At 39.8% G+C, this 22366-nt stretch overlaps 1 protein-coding gene across 1 annotated transcript in view; it reads right to left on the reverse strand.

Annotated features, from left to right (window-relative positions):
* LOC124722256 (glutaryl-CoA dehydrogenase, mitochondrial-like) overlaps positions 1-16977 on the reverse strand; it is a 43910-nt gene extending 26933 nt beyond the window's left edge. The window contains exons 1-2 of the mRNA XM_047247445.1: positions 16964-16977; positions 15943-16162 (exon numbers count right to left, since the gene is read on the reverse strand). Coding sequence (XP_047103401.1) covers positions 15943-16162; positions 16964-16977 — 234 coding nt within the window. The remainder of the gene's footprint in view (positions 1-15942; positions 16163-16963) is intronic.
* Between the last annotated feature and the right edge of the window lie 5389 nt (positions 16978-22366).

Consider the following 22366-nt stretch of genomic DNA (forward strand, 5'->3'; position numbering starts at 1 on the left):
ATATTGTTAATAAGAAATGACAGTAAAAAATAAATATACTGAGTGGCCAATGTCAATACCCAGACTAGTGAACAGGGGTCAACAAGAGGTTTGCGAACTTATTGCCCAAACTGTGCATTTCTGAAGCACAGATATCTTTTGAGAATGATAAGAGTTACCCCAAAATATAATACCATATGACATAAGACTTATGTCATAAGTGAATGAAAATAAGCAAAGTAGACTAACTTTCATGTTGAACGATCACTTACTTCGGATACCATTCGAACAGTAAAAATGGCGTCATTAAGTCTTTGGACAAAATCCTGAATGTGGGCTTTCCATGACAGTTTACTATCTATCTGAACACCTAGAAATTTGAACTGTTCAGTTTCATTAATCATACGCCCATTCTGTGAAATTAAAACGTCAGGTTTTTTTGAATTGTGTGTTAGAAACTAAAAAAGCTGTGTCTTACTGTGATTTAGAATTAGTTTATTTTCTACAAGCCATGAACTTATGTCATGAACTGCACTATTTGAAACTGAGCCAATGTTGTACATAACATCCTTTACTACCAAGCTAGTGTCATCAGCAAACAGAAATATTTTAGAGTTACCTGAAATACTAGAGGGCATTGCATTTATATAAATAAGGAATAGGAGTGGCCCCAACACTGATCCCCATCCGTCCTCTGGACACCCCCACCCCTCCTGGCAACTCCCTCCATCCCCCCCACCCCCACTGCTGAGGACATCATCTGGTTTGTCACAATCGTCCTCCAGAATGTCCACCCGTTACAGCGCCCCCTCACCCACCAGCAGATATCCCTCGCCACCCAATCCGCCTTCCACCTTAATACTTATGCCACCTATTCCCACAACCAATCCCACTTCACCTTCTCCCACCTCGGCACCCTTGTGTAAATTCCTATCATAGCGCGACAGCACTGTATCTAGTTTAACAACATCCAGTCCCTACCCACCAAGAAGAACCTCCTCATGCACACCCTCACGACCCACAGTGTGATTTGACCGTACCCCACTCAGACTCCACATCACCACTATTCTCAACACTGTGAATAATGACCTTCTGTTGCTAAAGTAAGAAGTGAACCAATTGTGAGCTATTACCCACATTCCATAATGGTACAATTTCTGCAGCAACATTCTGTGACCAACACAGTCAAACACCTTGGTTAAATGAAAAATATGCCTAGTACTTGAAACCTTTTGTTTAACACATCAAGTACCTCACAGAGAAAAGAGAATATAGCATTTTGAGTTGTTAAATGACTTCTAAAGCCGAACTGTACATTTGATATCAAAATGTGTGATATAAAATTATCAATTATCCTTACATACAGAGCATTTTCAATGACTTTAGCAAACATTGATGGCATAGAAATAGGTCGAAAATTGTCTACATTATTCCTTTCTTCCTTTTTATAAAGCGACTTTCCTACTGAGTACTTTAATCATTCAGGAAACTGACCATTCCTAAACAAAAAATTAGAAATATGGCTAAATACAGGGCTAACATGTGCAGCAAAGTACTTTAATATTCTGCTAGGCACTCCATCATATCCATGAGAGTCCGTAGTCTTCAGTGATTTAATTATTCACTCAATCTCCCCCTTGTCTGTATCACTGAGAAATATTTCAGACATCAATCTCGGAAAGGCATTTGCTAAGATTGTTATATGATTTCCTGTAGAAACTAAATTTTTATTTAATTCACCAGCAATGCTCAGAAAATGATTGTTAAATACTGTACATATATCTGATATACAAGTAACAGAAACTGACTTTATATTGCCAACCTTGTGCTGCTGACCGGACACTTACTTCACAACTGACCATATGGTTTTAATTTTATCCTGTGAATGAGCTATTGTATTTGCATGCCATGTACTCTTTGTCTTCCTAATAACATTTTTAAGCACCTTGAAGTACTGTTTGCAATGCACTACTGTAGCTTGATTGTGACCACTTCTAACGTTTTGATATAATTCCCGCTTTGTTCTACATAATATCCTTACCCCACTAGTTAGCCACCGAGGCTGCCTTTTACTGCTAGTACCCTATTTAGCCCCCCCTCCCCATGAACCATGGACCTCCCAAGTGGGGAGGCTTGCGTGCCTCAGCGATACAGACAACAGAGGGGTATCTGTCGAGAGGCCAGACATATCTGTGGTTCCTGAAGAGGGGCAGCAGCCTTGTCAGTAGTTGCAGGCGCAACAGTCTGGATGATTGACTGATCTGGCCTTGTAACACTAACCAAAATGGCCTTGCTGTTCTGGTACTGTGAACGGCTGAAAGCAAGGAGAAACTACAGCCGTAATTTTTCTCAAGGGTATACAGCTTTACTGTATGATTAAATGATGAAGGTGTCCTCTTGGGTAAAATATTCCGAAGGTAAAATAGTCCCCCATTCGGATCTCCAGGCGGGGACTACTGAAGAGGACGTCATTATCAGGAGAAAGAATACTGGCATTCTATGGATCGGAGTGTGGAATGACAGATCCCTTAATCGGGCAGGTAGGTTAGAAAATTTAAAAAGGGAAATTGATAGGTTAAAGTTCGATATAGTGGCAATTAGTGAAGTTCGGTGGCAGGAGGAACAAGACTTTCTGTCAGGTGAATACAGGGTTATAAATACAAAATCAAATAGGGGAACTGCAGGAGTAGGTTTAATAGTGAATAAAAAATTAGGAGTTCGGGTAAGCTGCTACAGACAACATAGTGAACGCATTATTGTGGCCAAGATAGACACGAAGCCCGTGCCTACGACAGTACTACAAGTCTATATGCCAACTAGCTCTGCAGATGACAAAGAAATTGAAGAACTGTATGATGAGATAAAAGAAATTATTCAGATAGTGAAGGGAGATGAAAATTTAATAGTCATGGGTGACGAATTCGATAGTAGGAAAAGGAAGAGACGGAAACGTAGTAGGTGAATACAGATTGGGGGTAAGAAATGAACGTGGAAGCCGCCTGGTAGAATTTTGCACAGAGCACAACTTAACCATAGCTAACACTTGGTTCAAGATCCATAAAAGAAGGTTGTATACATGTAAGCAGCCTGGAGATACTGATAGGTTTCAGATAGATTATATAATGGTAAGACAGAGATTTAGGAACCAGGTTTTAAATATTAAGACATTTCCAGGGGCAGATGTGGACTCTGACCACAATCTATTGGTTATGAACTGTAGATTAAAACTGAAAGAACCAGAGGTTGTACAGAGTTTCAGGGAGAGCATAAGGGAACAACTGACAGGAATGGGGGAAAGAAATACAGTAGAAGAAGAATGGGTGGCTTTGAGGAATGAAATAGTGAAGGTAGCAGAGGATCAAGTAGGTAAAAAGATGAGGGCTAGCAGAAATCCTTGGGTAACAGAGGAGACACTGAATTTAATTGATGAAAGCAGAAAATACAAAAATGCAGTAAGTGAAGCAGGCAAAAAGGAATACAAACGTCTCAAAAATGAGATCGACAGGAAATGCAAAATGGCTAAGCACGGATGGCTAGAGGACAAATGTAAGGATGTAGAGGCTTATCTCATGAGAGATAAGATAGATACTGCCTACAAGAAAATTAAAGAGACCTTTGGAGAAAAGAGAACCACTTGCATGAATATCAAGAGCTCAGATGGAAACCCAGTTCTAAGCAAAGAAGGGAAAGCAGAAAGGTGGAAGGAATATTTAGAGGGTCTATACAGGGGCGATGTTCTTGAGGACAGTTTTATGGAAGTGGAAGAGGAGGTAGATGAAGATGAAATGGGAGATATGATACTGCGTGAAGTGTTTGACAGAGCACTGAAAGACGTAAGTCGAAACAAGGCCCCGGGAGTCGACAACATTCCATTGGAACTACTGACAGCCTTGGGAGAGCCAGCCCTGACAAAATTCTACCATCTGGTGAGCAAGTTGTATGAGACAGGCGAAATACCCTCAGACTTAAAGAAGAATATAATAATTCCAATCCCAAAGAAAGCAGGTGGTGACAGATGTGAAAATTACCGAACTATCAGTTTAATAAGTCACAGCTGCAAAATAGTAATGCGAATTCTCTACAAATGAATGGAAAAACTGATAGAACCCGACCTCGGTGAAGATAAGTTTGGATTCCGTAGAAATATTGGAACACGTGAGGATATACTGGCCCTACGACTTATCTTAGAAGAAAGATGAAGGAAAGGCAAACCTATGTTTCTAGCATTTGTAGACTTAGAGAAAGCTTTTGACAATGTTGATTGGAATACTCTCTTTCAAATTCTGAAGGTGTCAGGGGTAAAATACAGGGAGCGAAAGGCTATTTACAATTTGTACGGAAAGCAGATGGCAGTTATAAGAGTCGAGGGGTATGAAAGGGAAGCAGTGGTTGGGAAGGGAGTGAGACAGGGTTGTAGCTTATTCCCGATGTCATTCAATCTGTATATTGAGCAAGCAATAAAGGAAACAAAAGAAAAGTTTGGAGTAGGTATTAAAATCCATGGAGAAGAAATAAAAACTTTGAGGTTTGCCGATGACATTGTAATTCTGTCAGAGACAGCAAAGGACTTGGAAGAGCAGTTGAACGGAATGGACAGTGTCTTGAAGGGAGGGTATAAGATGAAGATCAACAAAAGCAAAACGAGGATAATGGAATGTCATCGAATTAAGTTGGGTGATGTTGAGGGAATTAGATTAGGAAATGAGACACCTAAAGTAGTAAAGGAGTTTTGCTATTTGGGGAGCAAAATAACTGATGATGGTCGAAGTAGAGAGGATATAAAATGTAGAATGGCAATGGCAAGGAAATCGTTTCTGAAGAAGAAAGATTTGTTAACATCGAGTATAGATTTAAATGTCAGGATGTCATTTCTGAAAGCATTTGTAGGGAGTGTAGCCATGTATGGAAGTGAAACGTGGACGATAAATAGTTTAGACAAGAAGAGAATAGAAGCTTTCGAAATGTGGTGCTACAGAAGAATGCTGAAGATTAGATGGGTAGATCACATAACTAATGAGGAGGTATTGAATAGAATTGGGGAGAAGAGGTACTTGTGGCACAACTTGACTAGAAGAAGGGGTCGGTTGGTAGGACATGTTCTGAGACATCGAGGGATAACCAATTTAGTATTGGAGGGCAGCGTGGAGGGTAAAAATCGTACAGGGAGACCAAGAGATGAATACACTAAGCAGATTCAGAAGGATGTAGGCTGCAGTAGGTACTGGAAGGTGAAGAAGCTTGCACAGGATAGAGTAGCATGGAGAGCTGCATCAAACCAGTCTCAGGACTGAAGACCACAACAACCCTATTTAGGACATTCTAATGGAAAGCAGCTCTCAAAGAGCATCAGAAATGTGTTAAGGAAAGCATTATATTTGTCATCTATGTTACCAGCACTATAAACATCCTGCCACTCTTGTTCCTCGACAAGGTTTAAAAAATTCTCAATTGCTTTTGGATTAAATGGTTCAAATGGCTCTGAGCACTATGGGACTTAACTTCAGAGGTCATCAGTCCCCTAGAACGTAGAACTACTTAATCCTAACTAACCTAAGGACAACACACACATCCATCCCCGAGGCAGGATTCGAACCTGTGGCCGTAGCGGTCGCACGGTTCCAGACTGTAGTGCCTAGAACCACTCGGCCACTCCGGCTGGCTTTTGGATTAACTTTCCTGCATAGTTTGTAATTATATGTGACATTTGTTTGAGTACAAAATCCTTTTAGTGTTAAAATTGGTGCATCATGGTCTGAAAGGGCATTGACCCTTTTACTAACAGAATGCCCATCTGGTAATGAAGAATGAATAAAAATGTTGTTTATGGCTGTGCTACTGTTCCCCTGCACTGTAGTTGGAAAAACACATTCTGCATCAGATCATATGAATTTAGGAGATCTACCAACATCATTTTTCTTGCACTATCATGTACAAAATTTATACTGAAGTCACCACACACAACTAATTTCTCGTACTTCCTATAAAGTGAACAAGAACCCCCTCTAGCTTGGGCAGAAATGCTCTGAAGTCAAAATTAGGGGACCTATAAACAAAAACAATTAAAAGTTTAGTTTCACTAAATTCAACTGCAACTGCACAACATTCAAATATCTGTTCAGTGCAGTGCCACGATACATACCTCTATGGACGCAAAAGGAATACTGTTTTTTACATACATGGCCATTCTCCCACTCCACAATGAAATCCTTGAAAAACAGCCAGCTAACCTGTATCCTGGTAAAGGAAGCCTCTGAATCGTCAAATTATTTAAGTGGTGCTCCGATATACGAATAATTTCATAGTCAACATCTATAAGCAGTTCACTAACTTTATCTCTAATAGCTTTAATATTCTGATGAAATATGCTAACTCCTTCTCTACTTGGAAACATGACATCCTCTGAAGGTGAGCCCTTAGAGGGACTTCCTTTAAGCAGGTATATCCATCAGCTGACTTCATTCAAAAACGGTGCAGCTCTAACACCAACTACTACAGGAATTTTTCCAAGAGTGTCCTACCACCACCCACTACACTTGCACCTATAAGCTTTGCCAGTATCCCCTTCCCAAACCTGTTGAAGTGCAGGCCATGCCTAGTGAAACCTGATCTACTGATAAACTCAACTGGCACCAATGCAATGTGACCCATGCCCTCTGCCATCAGTGCCCTCTCCAGCCCAATGTTAACGTGCTTAACAGCTGCATTAAGATGAGGCTGATCATGATGCGGAAACAGTTGCATGAAATGCAGATTGATGCCATCAGTTTGAGTAGCTATCTTTATCAGGTCACCACCTACATCACATTCCCTGTCCCTATCAAGGCTATTCCCTGCACCAGGTCTAATTTGGTGCGTAGCTTTGTGTATGTAATTAATTTCCTAATTTATTTTGACCATTCCTAGTTAATATCTTTTGTTATGGAGTGAAATCAGTAATTTTTTCAGGACTTAAATTCTATTGTTTACTTATAAACAAAAATAAAATCTGTAATAATTATAAACATTTGGAAGAAGAACTACTAGAATCCTTTAAGTATTTACTTGGCTCTATTCGAAAACATGTTAGCAAAGTCAGCCCTTATTTAATTCCAAAATAATTACCAGATTGGTCAAAAGCATTGTTTGCATAACTAGATCTGCTAATTTCATTATTTAAACAAATAATTTGGCCTAATCTTTGTGGTAGAGAGAACTGTTAAAAAGGAGGAATTTTTCGATCTATTCATATAATTGAATGAGTTATGTTTTAATTGTAATTTCTGTAACTTAAAACATCAAAAAAGTATAGTCTCAGTGCCTATTTACTGTGAGGATTTATAAAGGCCCTATGTTTGGTCCTGAGACAGTCCGTCCACGGCCAATTTTCAGAGGGAAATTATGTACTGCTTCAAGTAACAACAATGCATCAAATTTAACAGTGGAATTAGTGTAACACAAATAGGCCATGTGTTAAGGCAATGACAATGTCTGTTCAAGTTATTTGAGAAATAGTGTCACACATACCTTATTCTTCTGCAAGAACTGCGAACTGTGTGGTTAGGTTTATACTGCTCATAGATGTTCAACAGCAAACTATCATAGCAGTATGCTGATGTTTGCCTGCAACCTATTAATGAGGCTTATCAAAATTTACCAATAGTGAGCTATGTACTGTTGGGGGTTGTGGACAGTGACAGTAAAGAACTGTGAAACACAACTGTGCAACTGTTAGCTACATTAATTACAGTAGTCAGTGTTGAACTTCCACCCTCCAACCCCCCCCCCCCCCCCCACCCCCTATTTTTTAGCCAGTATAACAATGCAGTACGTCGACACCAAGGACAAATGAAGAAACAAAGCAGGTGAACGTCACAAGCTTTCAGCCAAGTGCTCATTGGCCTTTTCCAAGAGGTATGACTGCCAGTGGGCTGCTGGTACACCCTTATATATGCTAGCTGCCAGCTGATATCACTGGTGCTCACAGCCTTGCCATATATGGGCATAATTTGACTTGGCATTCAATATGCCCACTTCAACCATGTGATCCCTGGATTCCACATCATTCTGAGCTGCAGGAGGCCATCTCCATTAAGGGCGTTATTGATGATTTTTATTTCAGTGGCTTATTTAATTACACAGTCCCAAAAGCCATTAGTGTGAGCCACAACAGTGGTTTCATCGAATTTGATCAAGCGACCGTTTTCTAAAGCATGTTCAGCTAAAGTCGATTTCTCAAGGTAGTGTATGCGATAAAGCCTCTTGTTCTTCTGTCTGCATTGTTCTACCATTCATACCGATTTCCAACATATGACTGGCCGCACTCACAAACCATCTTGTAGACCCGAGGTATTCTGCGACCTACTCCATCTCTAACTGGTCTCAGGACTTCCGAATATTTATCAGAGACCTGAAGATCAATTTGATTTTGTGTCTTTTCAGTAGGTGGCTTGTCTTGCTCAACATGGACCCACAGAATGGCAAGAAGACATGTTTCTTTTCCCACTTTTTGTCGGTGGTCTTATTGTGATTCTCACTTGAAAGCACTCCATTTATTTGATGAATGTTGTAACCGTAGTTCCTGAAGACCATACTGTCACCCTCATTAAGATGAAGATGGTCAGTCTGGTTGATAAAATCATTAGACCACAGAGCTGTGGTCAAAACACACAATAACCCTGAAAGAGTGGTTTGGTGTGGGGCGGTAGAGGGGTGACGAGGACCGCGGTGGCCATCGTAGGGTTGTGGACCACTCTGGCTGCGGCATGGATGGGGCCTCTCCGTCGTTTCTAGGCCCCCGGTTAACATACAATACAATACAATACAATACAAAACAACACAATGATGATCATTTATGAGTCACTGCAAGCTTAATATCAGTAACATGTATTGTCTTAATACAACTGGCCAGAGCCAATAGTTTTTCTTATTGCACAAAAAAAGTATTTCATTCTCCTCCATCTATTTTTCTCCTTTTCACATCAAAACTAAGAATATTCCTGTTACTGTCAACTGGAGATACTACAAACACATTTTTTGTGTTTTCTTGATTTTATAAAGTGTGGTCAGTTATGTTGTTGTTGTTGTGGTCTTCAGTCCTGAGACTGCTTTGATTCAGCTCTCCATGCTACTCTATCCTGTGCAAGCTTCTCCATCTCCCAGTACCTACAGGAGGCTACGTCCTTCTGAATCCGATTAGTGTATTCATCTCTTGGCCTCCCTCTACGATTTTTACCCTCCACGCTGCCCTCCAATACTAAATTGGTTATCCCCCGATGCCTCAGAACATGTCCTACCAACCGATCCCTTCTTCTAGTCAAGTTGTGACACAAACTCCTCTTCTCCCCAATCATATTCAATACCTCCTCATTAGTTGTGTGATCTAACCATCTAATCTTCAGCATTCTTCTGCAGCACCACATTTTGAAAGCTTCTATTCTCTTCTTGTCTAAACTATTTATCGTCCATGTTTCACTTCCATACATGGCTACACTCCATACAAATACTTTTAGAAACGACTTCCTGACACTTAAATCTATACTCGATGTTACCAAATTTCTCTTCTTCAGAAACGCTTTCCTTGCAATTGACGGTGTACATTTTATATCCTCTCTCCTTCGAGCATCATTAGTTATTTTGCTCCCCAAGTAGCAAAACTCCTTCACTACTTTAAGTGTCTCATTTCCTAATCTAATACCCTCAGCATCACCCGACTTAATTCGACGACATTCCATTATCCTCGTTTTTCTTTTGTTGATGTTCATCTTATATCCTCCCTTCAAGACACTGTCCATTCCGTTCCACTGCTCTTCCAAGTCCTTTGCTGTCTCTGACAGAATTACAATGTCATCTGCGAACCTTAAAGTTTTTATTTCTTCTCCATGGATTTTAATACCTATTCCAAATTTTTCTTTTGTTTCCTTTACTGCTTGCTCACCTCACCAAAAGTCTTGTTCCTCCTGCCACCGAACTTCACTAATTCCCACTATATCTAACTTTAACCTATCCATTTCCCTTTTTAAATTTTCTAATCTACCAGCCTGATTAAGGGATCTGACATTCCACACTCCGATCCGTACAACGCCAGCTTTGTTTCTCCTCATAACAATGTCCTCCTGATTAGTCCCCGCCCGGAGATCCGAATGGGGGACTATTTTACCTCCGGAATATTTTACCCAAGAGGATGCCATCATCATTAACCATACAGTAAAGCTGCATGCCCTCAGTAAAAATTGTGGCTGTAGTTTCCTCTTGCTTTCAACCGTTCGCAGTACCAGCACAGCGAGGCTGTTTTGGTTAGTGTTACAAGGCCAGATCAGTCAATCATCCAGACTGTTGCCCCTGCAACTACTGAAAAGGCTGCTGCCTTTCTTCAGGAACCATTCATTTGTTTGGCCTCTCAACAGATACCCCTCCGTTGTGGTTGCACCTACGGTACGGCTATCTGTATCGCTGAGGCACGCGAGCCTCCCCACCAACGGCAAGGACTATGGTTCAAAGGGGGAGGTGGTTGGTTATATAATTGATATCAATGGGTTTCTGTATATCATTCAGGTTCTTAAGGGCAATTGTAGCCTCAAAATGAATGGAAATCGTGTTTATGACATGTTTTAACAACATTGTGTGTAAAGTTACTCCATTCAAAGAGTACATGCATATTCAAATGCAGAGATATGTAAACAGGCAGAATATGGCACTGCAGTCGGCAATGCCTATATAAGACAACAAGTGTCTGGTGCAGTTGTTAGATTGGTTACTGCTGCTACAATGGCAGGTTATCAATATTTAAGTGAGTTTGCACGTGGTGTTATAGTCGGTGCACAAGGGATGGGACATAGCATCTCCGAGGCAGCAGTGAAGTGGGGATTTTCCCATGTGACCATTTCACGAGTGTACGGTGAATATCATGAATCCAGTAAAACTTCAAATCTCTGACATCGCAGCAGCTGGAAAAAGACCTGCAAGAACGGGACCAACGACAACTGAAGAGAATAGTGCAGCGTGACAGAAGTGCAACCCTTCCACAAATTGCTGCAGATTTCAATGCTGGGCCATCAATAAGTGTCAGTGTGTGAACCATTCAATGAAACATCATCAACATAGTCTTTTGGAGCCGAAGGCCCACTCGTGTACCCTTAATGACTGCACGACATGAAGCTTTACACCTCACCTGTGATCATCAACACCGACATTGGACTGTTGATGACTGGAAACAAGCGGATGGATGTGTAAGGGTATGGAGACAACCTCATTAATTCATGGACCCTTCATGTCAGCTGAGGACTGTTCAAGCTGGTGGAGGCTCTGTAATAGTGTGGCGCGTGTGCAGTTGGGAGTGCTATGGGGCCCTTGATATGTCTAGAGATGACTGTGATAGGTGACACATGCGTAAGCATCCTGTCTGATCACCTGCATCCATTATTCATGTCCACTGTGCATTCCAACAGATTTGGGCAATTCCAGCAGGACAACTCGACACCCCATACATCCAGAATTGCTATAGAGTGGCTCCAGGAACATTCTTTTGACTTTAAACACTTCCACTGGCCATCAAACTCCCCAGACATGAACATTATTCAGCATATCTGGGATGCCTTGCAACGTGCTGTGCAGAAGAGATTCCACCCTCTCATACTCTTATGGATTTATGGACAGCCCTGAAGCATTCATGGTGTCAGTTCCCTCCAGCACTACTTCTGACGTTAGTCGAGTTCATGCCACATCATATTGTGGCACTTCTGCATGCTTGCGGGGGCCCTACACAATATTAGGCAGGTGTACCAGTTTTTTGGCTCTTCAGTGTACTTTGCAAGATATTTGGCAGTATTGCCTTATAATGGATAACTTTACACACGTCTGGAAATTTTAAATGGAAAGAAAACAGAAATCTGAAGTGGCATGACACTTTTCATAGCTTTATTGACTTGTTGGAACCTATTACAAGGATAAATGCAATATGGCAAGTCATTTAAATTTTAAGTTTTTATTATGTAAATTGAAAATAATGCTTCTGCTGTGTCTGGAGCACGAGTTTCTCACCTTCACTTTTATAGTATTTCTATAGCAGGATGAGGCACTACTAACCTTGATTTCACTTCAATAAAGACTGGATACATACATAAAAGATTGCAGGTGTTCTTTGAACTACAAAGATCATCTTTGTAATACCACAGGTTCATCAAGTAGCCCCTAGTTATTGATTTTGGAGATATCTCCAACATCAGGCCATACAAATGTCTATGTTGAGTCACCTGTCATCTTCACGAACTTAACTTGAATCTCATCATAAGATAGCACTTGTCCAATAATTTCCTCAGTAACCTTATTTTCTGCTTTTGTTTGCAGTCATCGTAAAGTTACCCCCACCCAAGCAAAAGTCACACACCTTTGCTTGTTTTCAGCTTGCTAGTAAAATGTCTCCACTAAAAAAGTGTTTCACCTACTGTTCCACATAACTATGACATGGCAATGACAGTTTCTAAGCAATGTAAAAATACGTAAAGATGCTCACATCCAATTAACTGCATTTATCATCCTGCATCATGATGTATGAACAACACTGTCATGATTTTTCAATCCAGTAAAGTTCACTATGTCTTATCTAAGCAGCCATTTTACTCAGAATTTCCAAAACAGGCCATGGGCGGCACCCCACAGAACTTAATGGAAAGTGTGTAAAGTAACCCAGGTTGCATAATTTAACCCAGTTTATGGTACATCAAATTCAGTCGTTATCTTAAAACCATTGCAGAGTATACCCTTGTACGTTTCATCCTCTCAGAAACTAAACTCTGCTTATATTCTGCTAAACACAAAAATAGTTTTATACATAATCACTATTATGAATTTGAATATTTTATTTCCATGCATTCAAAAGACAGCAGTAGATTTTAAGCAACTTTCTTCTTCTCTGAATTTCTAATTCTTCTGAAGCACACATAAATTTGATAATTACTGAAGATTTTTGTACCCAAATGTACAAAAAACTTTGGACGAAAACAGAAGGCATTCAGCCTGATCCATCTATTTGCCATGCTTTCTGTCAAACTACAGCAAGCTGTAGTCTCAAAATAAAATGGCACAAAACCTACAGCACTGCTCCCTGTCTAGCACTGCTGCAATTGCATTCTCACAATGAGTGGCTTTTGGATATTAGCGAGATCATGAAAACCAATCCTCTGCAACAGTTAACATGTTCATCTGATGATTAGATTATAGTGTATGTTTTAGAGTTCAGTTGTTACATCATATTTCAAAAGAAAATATAAAACTGACAAGAATATTTAGAACATACAGAGTGAATATCGAACACACACAGAGACTGGCAATAGCAAGAAAAACTTTCCTGAAAAGCAAGATGATGTTAACAACAAATACAAATTTAAGTGTTAGGGAGCCTTTTATGAATGTATTCATTTGGAGTGTGGTGTCATGTAGAAGTGAAAGGAAGAAAATAAATGGTAAAGAGAATATAAGCATATTTGGTGCTACAGAAAAATCCTGAAGATTAAATGTATAGATTGGATAAGTAACAAGGAGGTACTGAATGGAATTAGACATCAAAGAGCTTAACATCAAAACTTGCCTAACAGAAGAAAGAGATTGATTAGACACATCCTGAGGCATCAAAGAATAGTTTAATTTGGCCTAGAGGAACGTGTCAGGGGTAAAAATTGCAGGGGGAAATCAATGTTAAATACAGTAGGCAGGTTTAAATTGATGTAGGGTGCAGTAGTTATGCAGGTAGTAAAAAGTTTATACAGGAAAACAAGTCAGTCTTCAGACTGATGAATTCAACAATTACAATAAGCACTCTGTATTACTCGGCAAGGTGAATCAGTTACCTGGCTGTAATGGGAACTACTTGGCGATGTGACTTGTTACAGTAACGTTCCAGTCCATCTCAGAGTGTGAGCACAAAAAGGGACTGCAGAAAATACCTTTGTGGAAAGCCATGACTACTTGCTATTAATATCGTTAATATTACAGGCAATGAAAACAAGAAAAGTGTGATAGTGCTGACACAGAAGGTGATAAAAGATGCATTCAGTTAGGGAATGGTGTGCAAATTACAGAAGGAGGGATATGATGCCAAGTGGAGTAGGACATCAAGTATGTGCTCCAAAACAGAATTAGAGAAATGCATACAATAAATATTTCATTGGTGATCTAAATAAATTGCTGCAATATTATGGCCATGGAAGGAAATACAATCTTTGCAGAAATTTCACAGCTGTTGTTTCACTGAATTAGCCTTCCCTACTAGAAAAGAAACTCTAAGAAAAACTGTTCCATCTATGGGATTTGATTTTAGAAGTTGCTAGAATGAATGAGTCATGAACATACTAGCAAAAAAGCCCATGATATCAGACTTTTAAAAAAAATTTATAAAATGAAGCATTAGCATAAAGTGACCAATGGTTTACTTAGATGAGCCATGGATCGAGACACACTACACTGTGAAAAATATTGCAAAGTGGCAATGTGTGAACAGTGTCATCAGACAACAGTGCCAGAGAGCGTTTCATTGTTGTGACTGCAGAGTTTCATTTTTTGTTCACATATTCTCTGTGACAACAGGAAAACTTCAGACTATCATGTAGAAATGGCAAAAAAAATACAAATCTGTAGAGACAAAGAAAACCAAACTTTCACATTAATTATGGAGCAACAAACACTTTCTCTTTATTCAATTGGTAAACTCTTGCAAAAAATGTCCCTTCTTACTGCTGTCATGCCATCTAGACCTAAATCCTACAGAACTATTATGAAATCTTGCAAAGATAATCGTGATACATCACACATCTTACTCTCTAACCTGAAAAACTTAACAGCTCATGCCTCTGCTGCTAATAAATAAATGTTGTTTGTCATCTAGCTTGGTGCATACCTTTTGATGTAACACTACTTTGGTGATTTATGCATCAATTTTTCTGGTTATAGTTGGCATTACAAGGCTAAGTGGGTTTCCTTCCAAACCTTTCCACCTACGAAAAATTTGAGATGGTCACTGGGAATCAAACACAGGACCTTGGCATTACTAGGCACAAATGCTAACCACTAGACCACAATGTCACTTTGCTTATGTGGCTGTGACATTATCTTTTACTGCTGTGTCCTTAGAAGACTTGAAAGTATACGTATCATGCCAAAAAAGTGTGTGATGATGAGTGGAGGAGACACACTTTGATGGCCAAGGAACTGAAAATATAAATAAAATCACTCAGCACAGATTCAAACAAAAAGTCAGCATTGTCATCCTCCAATGAAACAGCAGCAAAGAATCAACAGATACACACGTAGAAAATAGCGATGTCACTGGGGAAGATAGTTTTCCAGATATTGCCCTTCTTACTGCTGCCCACTGTGAGCAGCCAAGGTGAGATATACTATGTGTCCCAATTCCGGTCTTATTCTAAATGGGTACTTCATTTAGATGTGAGTATAGACATTTAGCGTGCGACAGCACTCCTCTTGTAACAGTACTGGAAGGTACACAATTACTACCTCACCTCCTTGCTTATAGGGCATGAACACAGGGGCACCGGCACCCTGGCCAGATAATTGGATTGCTTTGCTGGGTAAAACTTCAGCTAAGGGAATTAAAATACACTCATCTATGGAATCTAAAGGAAGTTCTAGACATTACAGGCATAATAAAGAAGAAAATTGTAGAAAATAAAGTAACTTTTGCATCTGTTGCCTAAAGATGCTTCTACTAGAATAAAGAAATTTTTCTTGCTGTTCTGAGTTAATGCATACACAAAACATGACACTTTGCCCTCACTTGTTCCTACCAACACACAATTCTCATTTAACAAAGAATTAAATACTGCTCTTGGTTGGTGTCGCAACGTAGTTGTCAGTCTCACACATTGCAATTCTTGACTGAATTACTCTGCCCATATTCAGTATGTTCTGGTATAAGATTAGGGATCATGGTAGTGAGTTATGGTGACACATGACAAAAACAAAATTCAAGCTTACTTTGAAACTGGTCACACCAGGAAGAACGTTTTCCTCTGGAACTTCAACTTCATCTAAGAAAATCATTCCTGTAGCAGATGCCCGAAGTGAGAATTTGCCTTCTATTTTGGGTGTTGCCAATCCTTTAGCTCCATTCCATTCCACAATGAATCCTCGTAACTTGCCGTCTTCACATTTTGCCCAAATAATTAAAATATCTGCAACTGGGGCATTGCTTATCCTGAACAGACAATAAGTTACATAAACATAGATGCAGTATTACAAGTACACTTTTCAAATCAAAAGAAATCAACACAATGGAAACTCATCATAGATAGTATTAAGGAACAAGCATATGACAATATGATGTGTCTGAAATACCCAAATATAGCTACAGGTATGTACTATTATGCATGCCCACTCGGTTAGCTGTGCAGTCTAACGCACTGCTTTCCAGGTAGGAGGCATGCCGGTCCCCGGCACAAATCCATGCAATGGATTAGTGTTGAGGTCCGGTGTGCCAGCAAGTATGTGGATGGTTTTTAAGGCGGTTTTCCATCTGCCTTGGCAAATGTGGGCTGGTTCCACTTATTCTGCCTCAGTTACACTATGTCAGCGATTGCTTCACAAACACTTTCTCCATGTACGCATACACCATCATTATTCTACCATGCAAACATTGGGGTTACTCTCGTCTGGTGTGATATGTTCCTGGGGGAGGGGAGGTGTCCACTGGGGGCTGAACCGCGCAATAACCCTTGGTTCGGTGTGGGGCGGCGGTGGGGTGAGTGGACTGCTGTAACCTGTTGTGGGATTGTGTACCACTGTGGGCTATGGCAGGGACGAAGCCTCTCCATCATTTCTAGGTCCTCAGTTCCATACAATACAATATTATTATGCATGATTATTAACATAGAAAAGCACCAGTGTAGGATTTTATAACATAAGAAATGATATTATTATTATTATTATTATTATTATTAACCTTTATTTGTCTATGATACCTTTACAGCCTTGAACATTGTAATTGCTGCACACTTACAATGATGATATCATGTCGTACATATAAGGAATACATAAGCTAAAATAGAAGCACATTAGATGCCATTATATAAACATTCAACGCCACTAATACACTGCAACATTCAAAAGTAATACTACTGATAATGGAGTTCAGAAATGTCTGAGTGGATATAAAAGTCTTTTAATTAACAGCTGTTTCAACTTGCTCTTAAAGAAATTTCCACAGAGCTGCTTCACATTATTTGGCAACCTATTATAAAATGCAAGTGGACTTTCATTTGTAGCACTTTTGTTACTCAGTATCATAATAACAACACCTTATGAGACCTTAGTTTCTCCCAGTGTATAGAATGTCGTCACCCAGCTGCATTCCCCTAAGTTATTTGAATACACCTTGTTCATGTATTGCATTAATAAAATCTCTATTCATTATGCTTATTGCATCATTCTCTTTTACAAATATAATTGTCATAAGCATATACCTTTATTGTATAGTCAATAAATTATACTTAATATAGTCCCAACACGACTAGTGTTTGCTTACAGTAGTAATAACCATAACTAGTATCTTCTGAAGCCTGAATATTTTATCCATGTAGACTGTGGGTGCTCCACCCCAAATTTCAGTCTCGTGTTGTAAATGAGAAGGGATTAATCCATAGAGCATTTGTTTAATAATAGGAGGAGTTATATATTTTTCAGGTGTTTTAGCAACCAAATATTTCAGCTAGTCTCTTTACAGATGTAGCTGACAGACTCTTTTCATGTAAGACACTCATCAATAACAATGTCTAAAAATTTATGTTTATTGGATGTTTCAACTGTAGACAGTGATTCAATATTTATATACACTTGAGACTGGTTGCAATTGAGCACCAACTTTATCACAACAGTCTTGGCCTTATTCGGCATAAGTTTATTCATGATCAGATGTTCCATGATTAGTTCAAAGTTGTCTTTATTGTTTTGGAATGCTATCTGCTCATTGCGGCTGAGGATAATAAATGCTGTATCAGCAGCATAGTTCACTAGCTTTAAGTTTTATGATCTAAGAATACTTCCCTGGGAACTCCAAAGTTGAGAGTCTTGTATACTGATTTTACTGTGGGGCATTCTTACTTCCATTCTTATAAGATAGTTTAGCATACTGTCTCCCATCTCAGAGATAACTTATGAATTTTAGTGATACTGCTATTATACCGCTAATTTGGATAAAAGTACTGTATGATTTATAGAACCAAATGCCTTATGCAAATCTAGAATTAATACTTGCAACACTTAATACAGTGAAAAACCATACTTCAACATAATTGTTTCTTTTGTATCTGCACAGGCACGACAACGTAGCAAAACATAGCCATCAGCACAAATGTCACTAATCTAGCCAACTGTGGGCACTCAACCCAGGAGCCTGGAAGCTGGACCGCAGAAGAGGATAAACTCAATGTGCAAGTTGATCTATGGGGGAACAGGGAGTCCAAACACCATGTAGAGACACAAGGAGAAAAGCACAAAATGCAACCAGCATGAATTACCAAACAAATAACATGTGGAAACAAGAGCATGCTGCAATGTGGAAGTCAGGTCAGTGTTAATCAATCACTCCATAGGAACTCACTGGCCCAACCTATCGTCCCTGGCAAGTAAACACCTGAGTCAGCAGTTCTGCCCATATGACACTCCACACATGACGTCCATGATAGCTTCTGCACTACTCTACCACAGAACCCACTGCAGTTCATCTGTGTCCATACATTTGTCTGCTGGTGGGGATACCAAAATTTCAATTGAGCAACACATTATTGGCTAGTTCTACAGCCCTGAAAGTTCTCCTTGGTACCCAAGCCACAAAACATAATATCTTTATTTATGCCAATGCAATGTTCTTCTACATGCACATTGATACAGGTATTTCAACGATTGGTGGTCCATTAAAGGTTCCCTTGCCTGAAGTGAAGTTCAGTACATTTCTATCATCTGTTCTATGCAAATAATTGAGGTTCAAAAAATTTTGAACTCAGGTCTACATTATTCATGTAATGTCCTGACAAACTGACAATTATTCTGGTATATGTTTCAAGTTTCCTGTTGTTGTTGTTGTTGCTGTTGTTGTTGTCTTCAGTCCTGAGACTGGTTTGATGCAGCTCTCCATGCTACTCTATCCTGTGCAAGCTTCTTCATCTCCCAGTACTTACTGCAACCTACATCCTTCTGAATTTGCTTAGTGTATTCATCTCTTGGTCTCCCTCTACAACTTTTACACGCCACGCTGCCCTCAAATGCTAAATTTGTGATCCCTTGATGCCTCAGAACATGTCCTACCAACCGATCCCTTCTTCTAGTCAAGTTGTGACACAAACTCCTCTTCTCCCCAATTCTGTTCAATACCTCCTCATTAGTTATGTGATCTACCCATCTAATCTTCAGCATTCTTCTGTATCACCACATTTCGAAAGCTTCTATACTACTCTTGTCCAACCTATTTACTGTCCATGTTTCACTTCCATACATGGCTACACTCCATACAAATACTTTCATAAACGACTTCCTGACACTTAAATCTATAATCGATGTTAACAAATTTCTCTTCTTCAGAAACGCTTTCCTTGCCATTGCCATTCTACATTTTATATCCTCTCTACTTCGACCATCATCAGTTGTTTTGCTCCCCAAATAGCAAAACTCCTTTACTACTTTAAGTGTCTCATTTTCTAATCTAATTCCCTCAGCATCACCCGACTTAATTCGACTACATTCCATTATCCTCATTTAGCTTTTGTTGATGTTCATCTTATATCCTCCTTTCAAGACACTGTCCATTCCGTTCAACTACTCTTCCAAGCCCTTTGCTGTCTCTGACAGAATTACAATGTCATCGGCGAACCTCAACGTGGGCTACAACCCCGTCTCACTCCCTTCCCAACCACTGCTTCCCTTTCATGCCCCTCGACTCTTATAACTGCCATCTACTTTCTGTACAAATTGTAAATAGCCTTTCGCTCCCTGTATTTTACCCCTGCCACCTTTAGAATTTGAAAGAGAGTATTCCAGTCAACATTGTCAAAAGCTTTCTCTAAGTCTACAAATGCTAGAAATGTAGGTTTGCCTTTTCTTAATCTATTTTCTAAGATAAGTAGTAGGGTCAGTATTGCCTCATGTGTTCCAACATTTCTGCGGAATCCAAACTGATCTTCGCCGAGGTTGGCTTCTACCAGTTTTTCCATTCGTCTGTAAAGGATTCGCGTTAGTATTTTGCAGTTGTGACTTATTAAACTGATAGTTCGGTAATATTCACATCTGTCAACACCTGCTTTCTTTGGGATTGGAATTATTATATTCTTCTTTAAGTCTGAGGGTATTTCGCCTGTCTCATACATCTTGCTCACCAGATGGTAGAGTTTTGTCAGGACTGGCTCTCCCAAGGCCGTCAGTAGTTCCAATGGAATGTTGTCTACTCCCGAGGCCTTGTTTCGACTCAGGTCTTTCAGTGTTCTGTCAAACTCTTCACACAGTATCGTATCTCCCATTTCATCTTCATCTACATCCTCTTCCATTTCCATAATATTGTCCTCAAGTACATCGCCCTTGTATAGACCCTCTATATTCTCCTTCCACCTTTCTGCTTTCCCTTCTTTGCTTAGAACTGGGTTTCCATCTGAGCTCTTGATATTCATACAAGTGGCTCTCTTTTCTCCAAAGGTCTCTTTAATTTTCCTGTAGACAGTATCTATCTTACCCCTAGTGAGATAAGCCTCTACATCCTTACATTTGTCCTCTAGCCATCCCTGCTTAGCCATTTTGCACTTCCTGTTGATCTCATTTTTGAGACGTTTGTATTCCTTTTTGCCTGTTTCACTTACTGCATTTTTATATTTTCTCCTTTCATCAATTAAATTCAATATTTCTTCTGTTACCTAAGGATTTCTACTAGCACTCGTCTTTTTACCTACTTGATCCTCTGCTTCCTTCACTACTTCATTCCTTCTTCTACTGTATTTCTTTCCCCCATTCCTGTCAATTGTTCCATTATGCTCTCCCTGAAACTCTGTACAACCTCTCGTTTAGTCAGTTTATCCAGGTCCCATCTCCTTAAATTCCCACCTTTTTGCAGTTTCATCAGTTTTAATCTACAGTTCATAACCAGTAGATTGTGGTCACAGTCGACATCTGCCCCTGGAAATGTCTTACAATTTAAAACCTGGTTCCTAAATCTCTGTCTTACCATTATATAATCTATCTGATACCTTCTAGTATCTCCAGGATTCTTCCATGTATACAGCCTTCTTTTATGATTCTTGAACCAAGTGTTAGCTATGATTAAGTTATGCTCTGTGCAAAATTCTACCAGATGGCTTCCTCTTTCATTTCTCTCCCCCAATCCGTATTCACCCACTATGTTTCCTTCTCTCCCTTTTCCTACTCTCGAATTCCAGTCACCCATGAGTATTAAATTTTCGTCTCGCTTCATTACCTGAATAATTTCTTTTATCTCATCATACGTTTCATCAATTTCTTCATCATCTGCAGAGCTAGTTGGCATATAAACTTGTACAATTGTTGTAGGCGTGGGCTTTGTGTCTATCTTGGCCACAATAATGCGTTCACTATGTTGTTTGTAGTAGCTTACCTGAACTCCTATTTTTTTATTCATTATTAAACCTACTCCTGCATTACCCCTATTTGATTTAGTATTTATAACCCTGTATTCACCTGACCAAAAGTCTTGTTCCTCCTGCCACCGAACTTGACTAATTCCCACTATATCTAACTTCAACCTATCCATTTCCCTTTTTAAATTTTCTAACCTACCTGCCCGATTAAGGGATCTGACATTCCATGCTCCGATCCGTAGAACGCCAGTTTTCTTTCTCCTGATAACGACATCCTCTTGAGTAGTCCCCGCCCAGAGATCCGAATGGGGGACTGTTTTACCTCCGGAATATGTTACACAAGAGGACGCCATCATCATTTAACCATACAGTAAAGCTGCATGCCCTCGGGAAAAATTATGGCTGTAGTTTCCCCTTGCTTTCAGCCGTTCGCAGTACCAGCACAGCAAGGCCGTTTTGGTTAGTGGTGCAAGGCCAGATCAGTCAATCATCCAGACTGTTGCCCCTGCAACTACTGAAAAGGCTGCTGCCCCTCTTCAGGAACCACACATTTGTCTGGCCTCTCAACAGATACCCCTCCGTTGTGGTTGAACCTATGGTACGACCATCTGTATCGCTGAGGCACGCGAGCCTCCCCACCAACGGCAAGGTCCATGGTTCCTGTTAATAAGTCGTAATTCTTTCATAAAGTACAATGTATTCCCTTCCACAGAGAAGAGCAAGCAATAAGAACTGAAATAGACCAGCAATAACTTCAGCAACACCATCAACTACTTCAGTAACAACTAAACAAACAGGAGAGCCAATAAAAA

This window comes from Schistocerca piceifrons, chromosome X, assembly GCF_021461385.2.
Source record: "Schistocerca piceifrons isolate TAMUIC-IGC-003096 chromosome X, iqSchPice1.1, whole genome shotgun sequence".
In the NCBI taxonomy this organism is placed as follows: Eukaryota; Metazoa; Arthropoda; class Insecta; order Orthoptera; family Acrididae; genus Schistocerca; species Schistocerca piceifrons.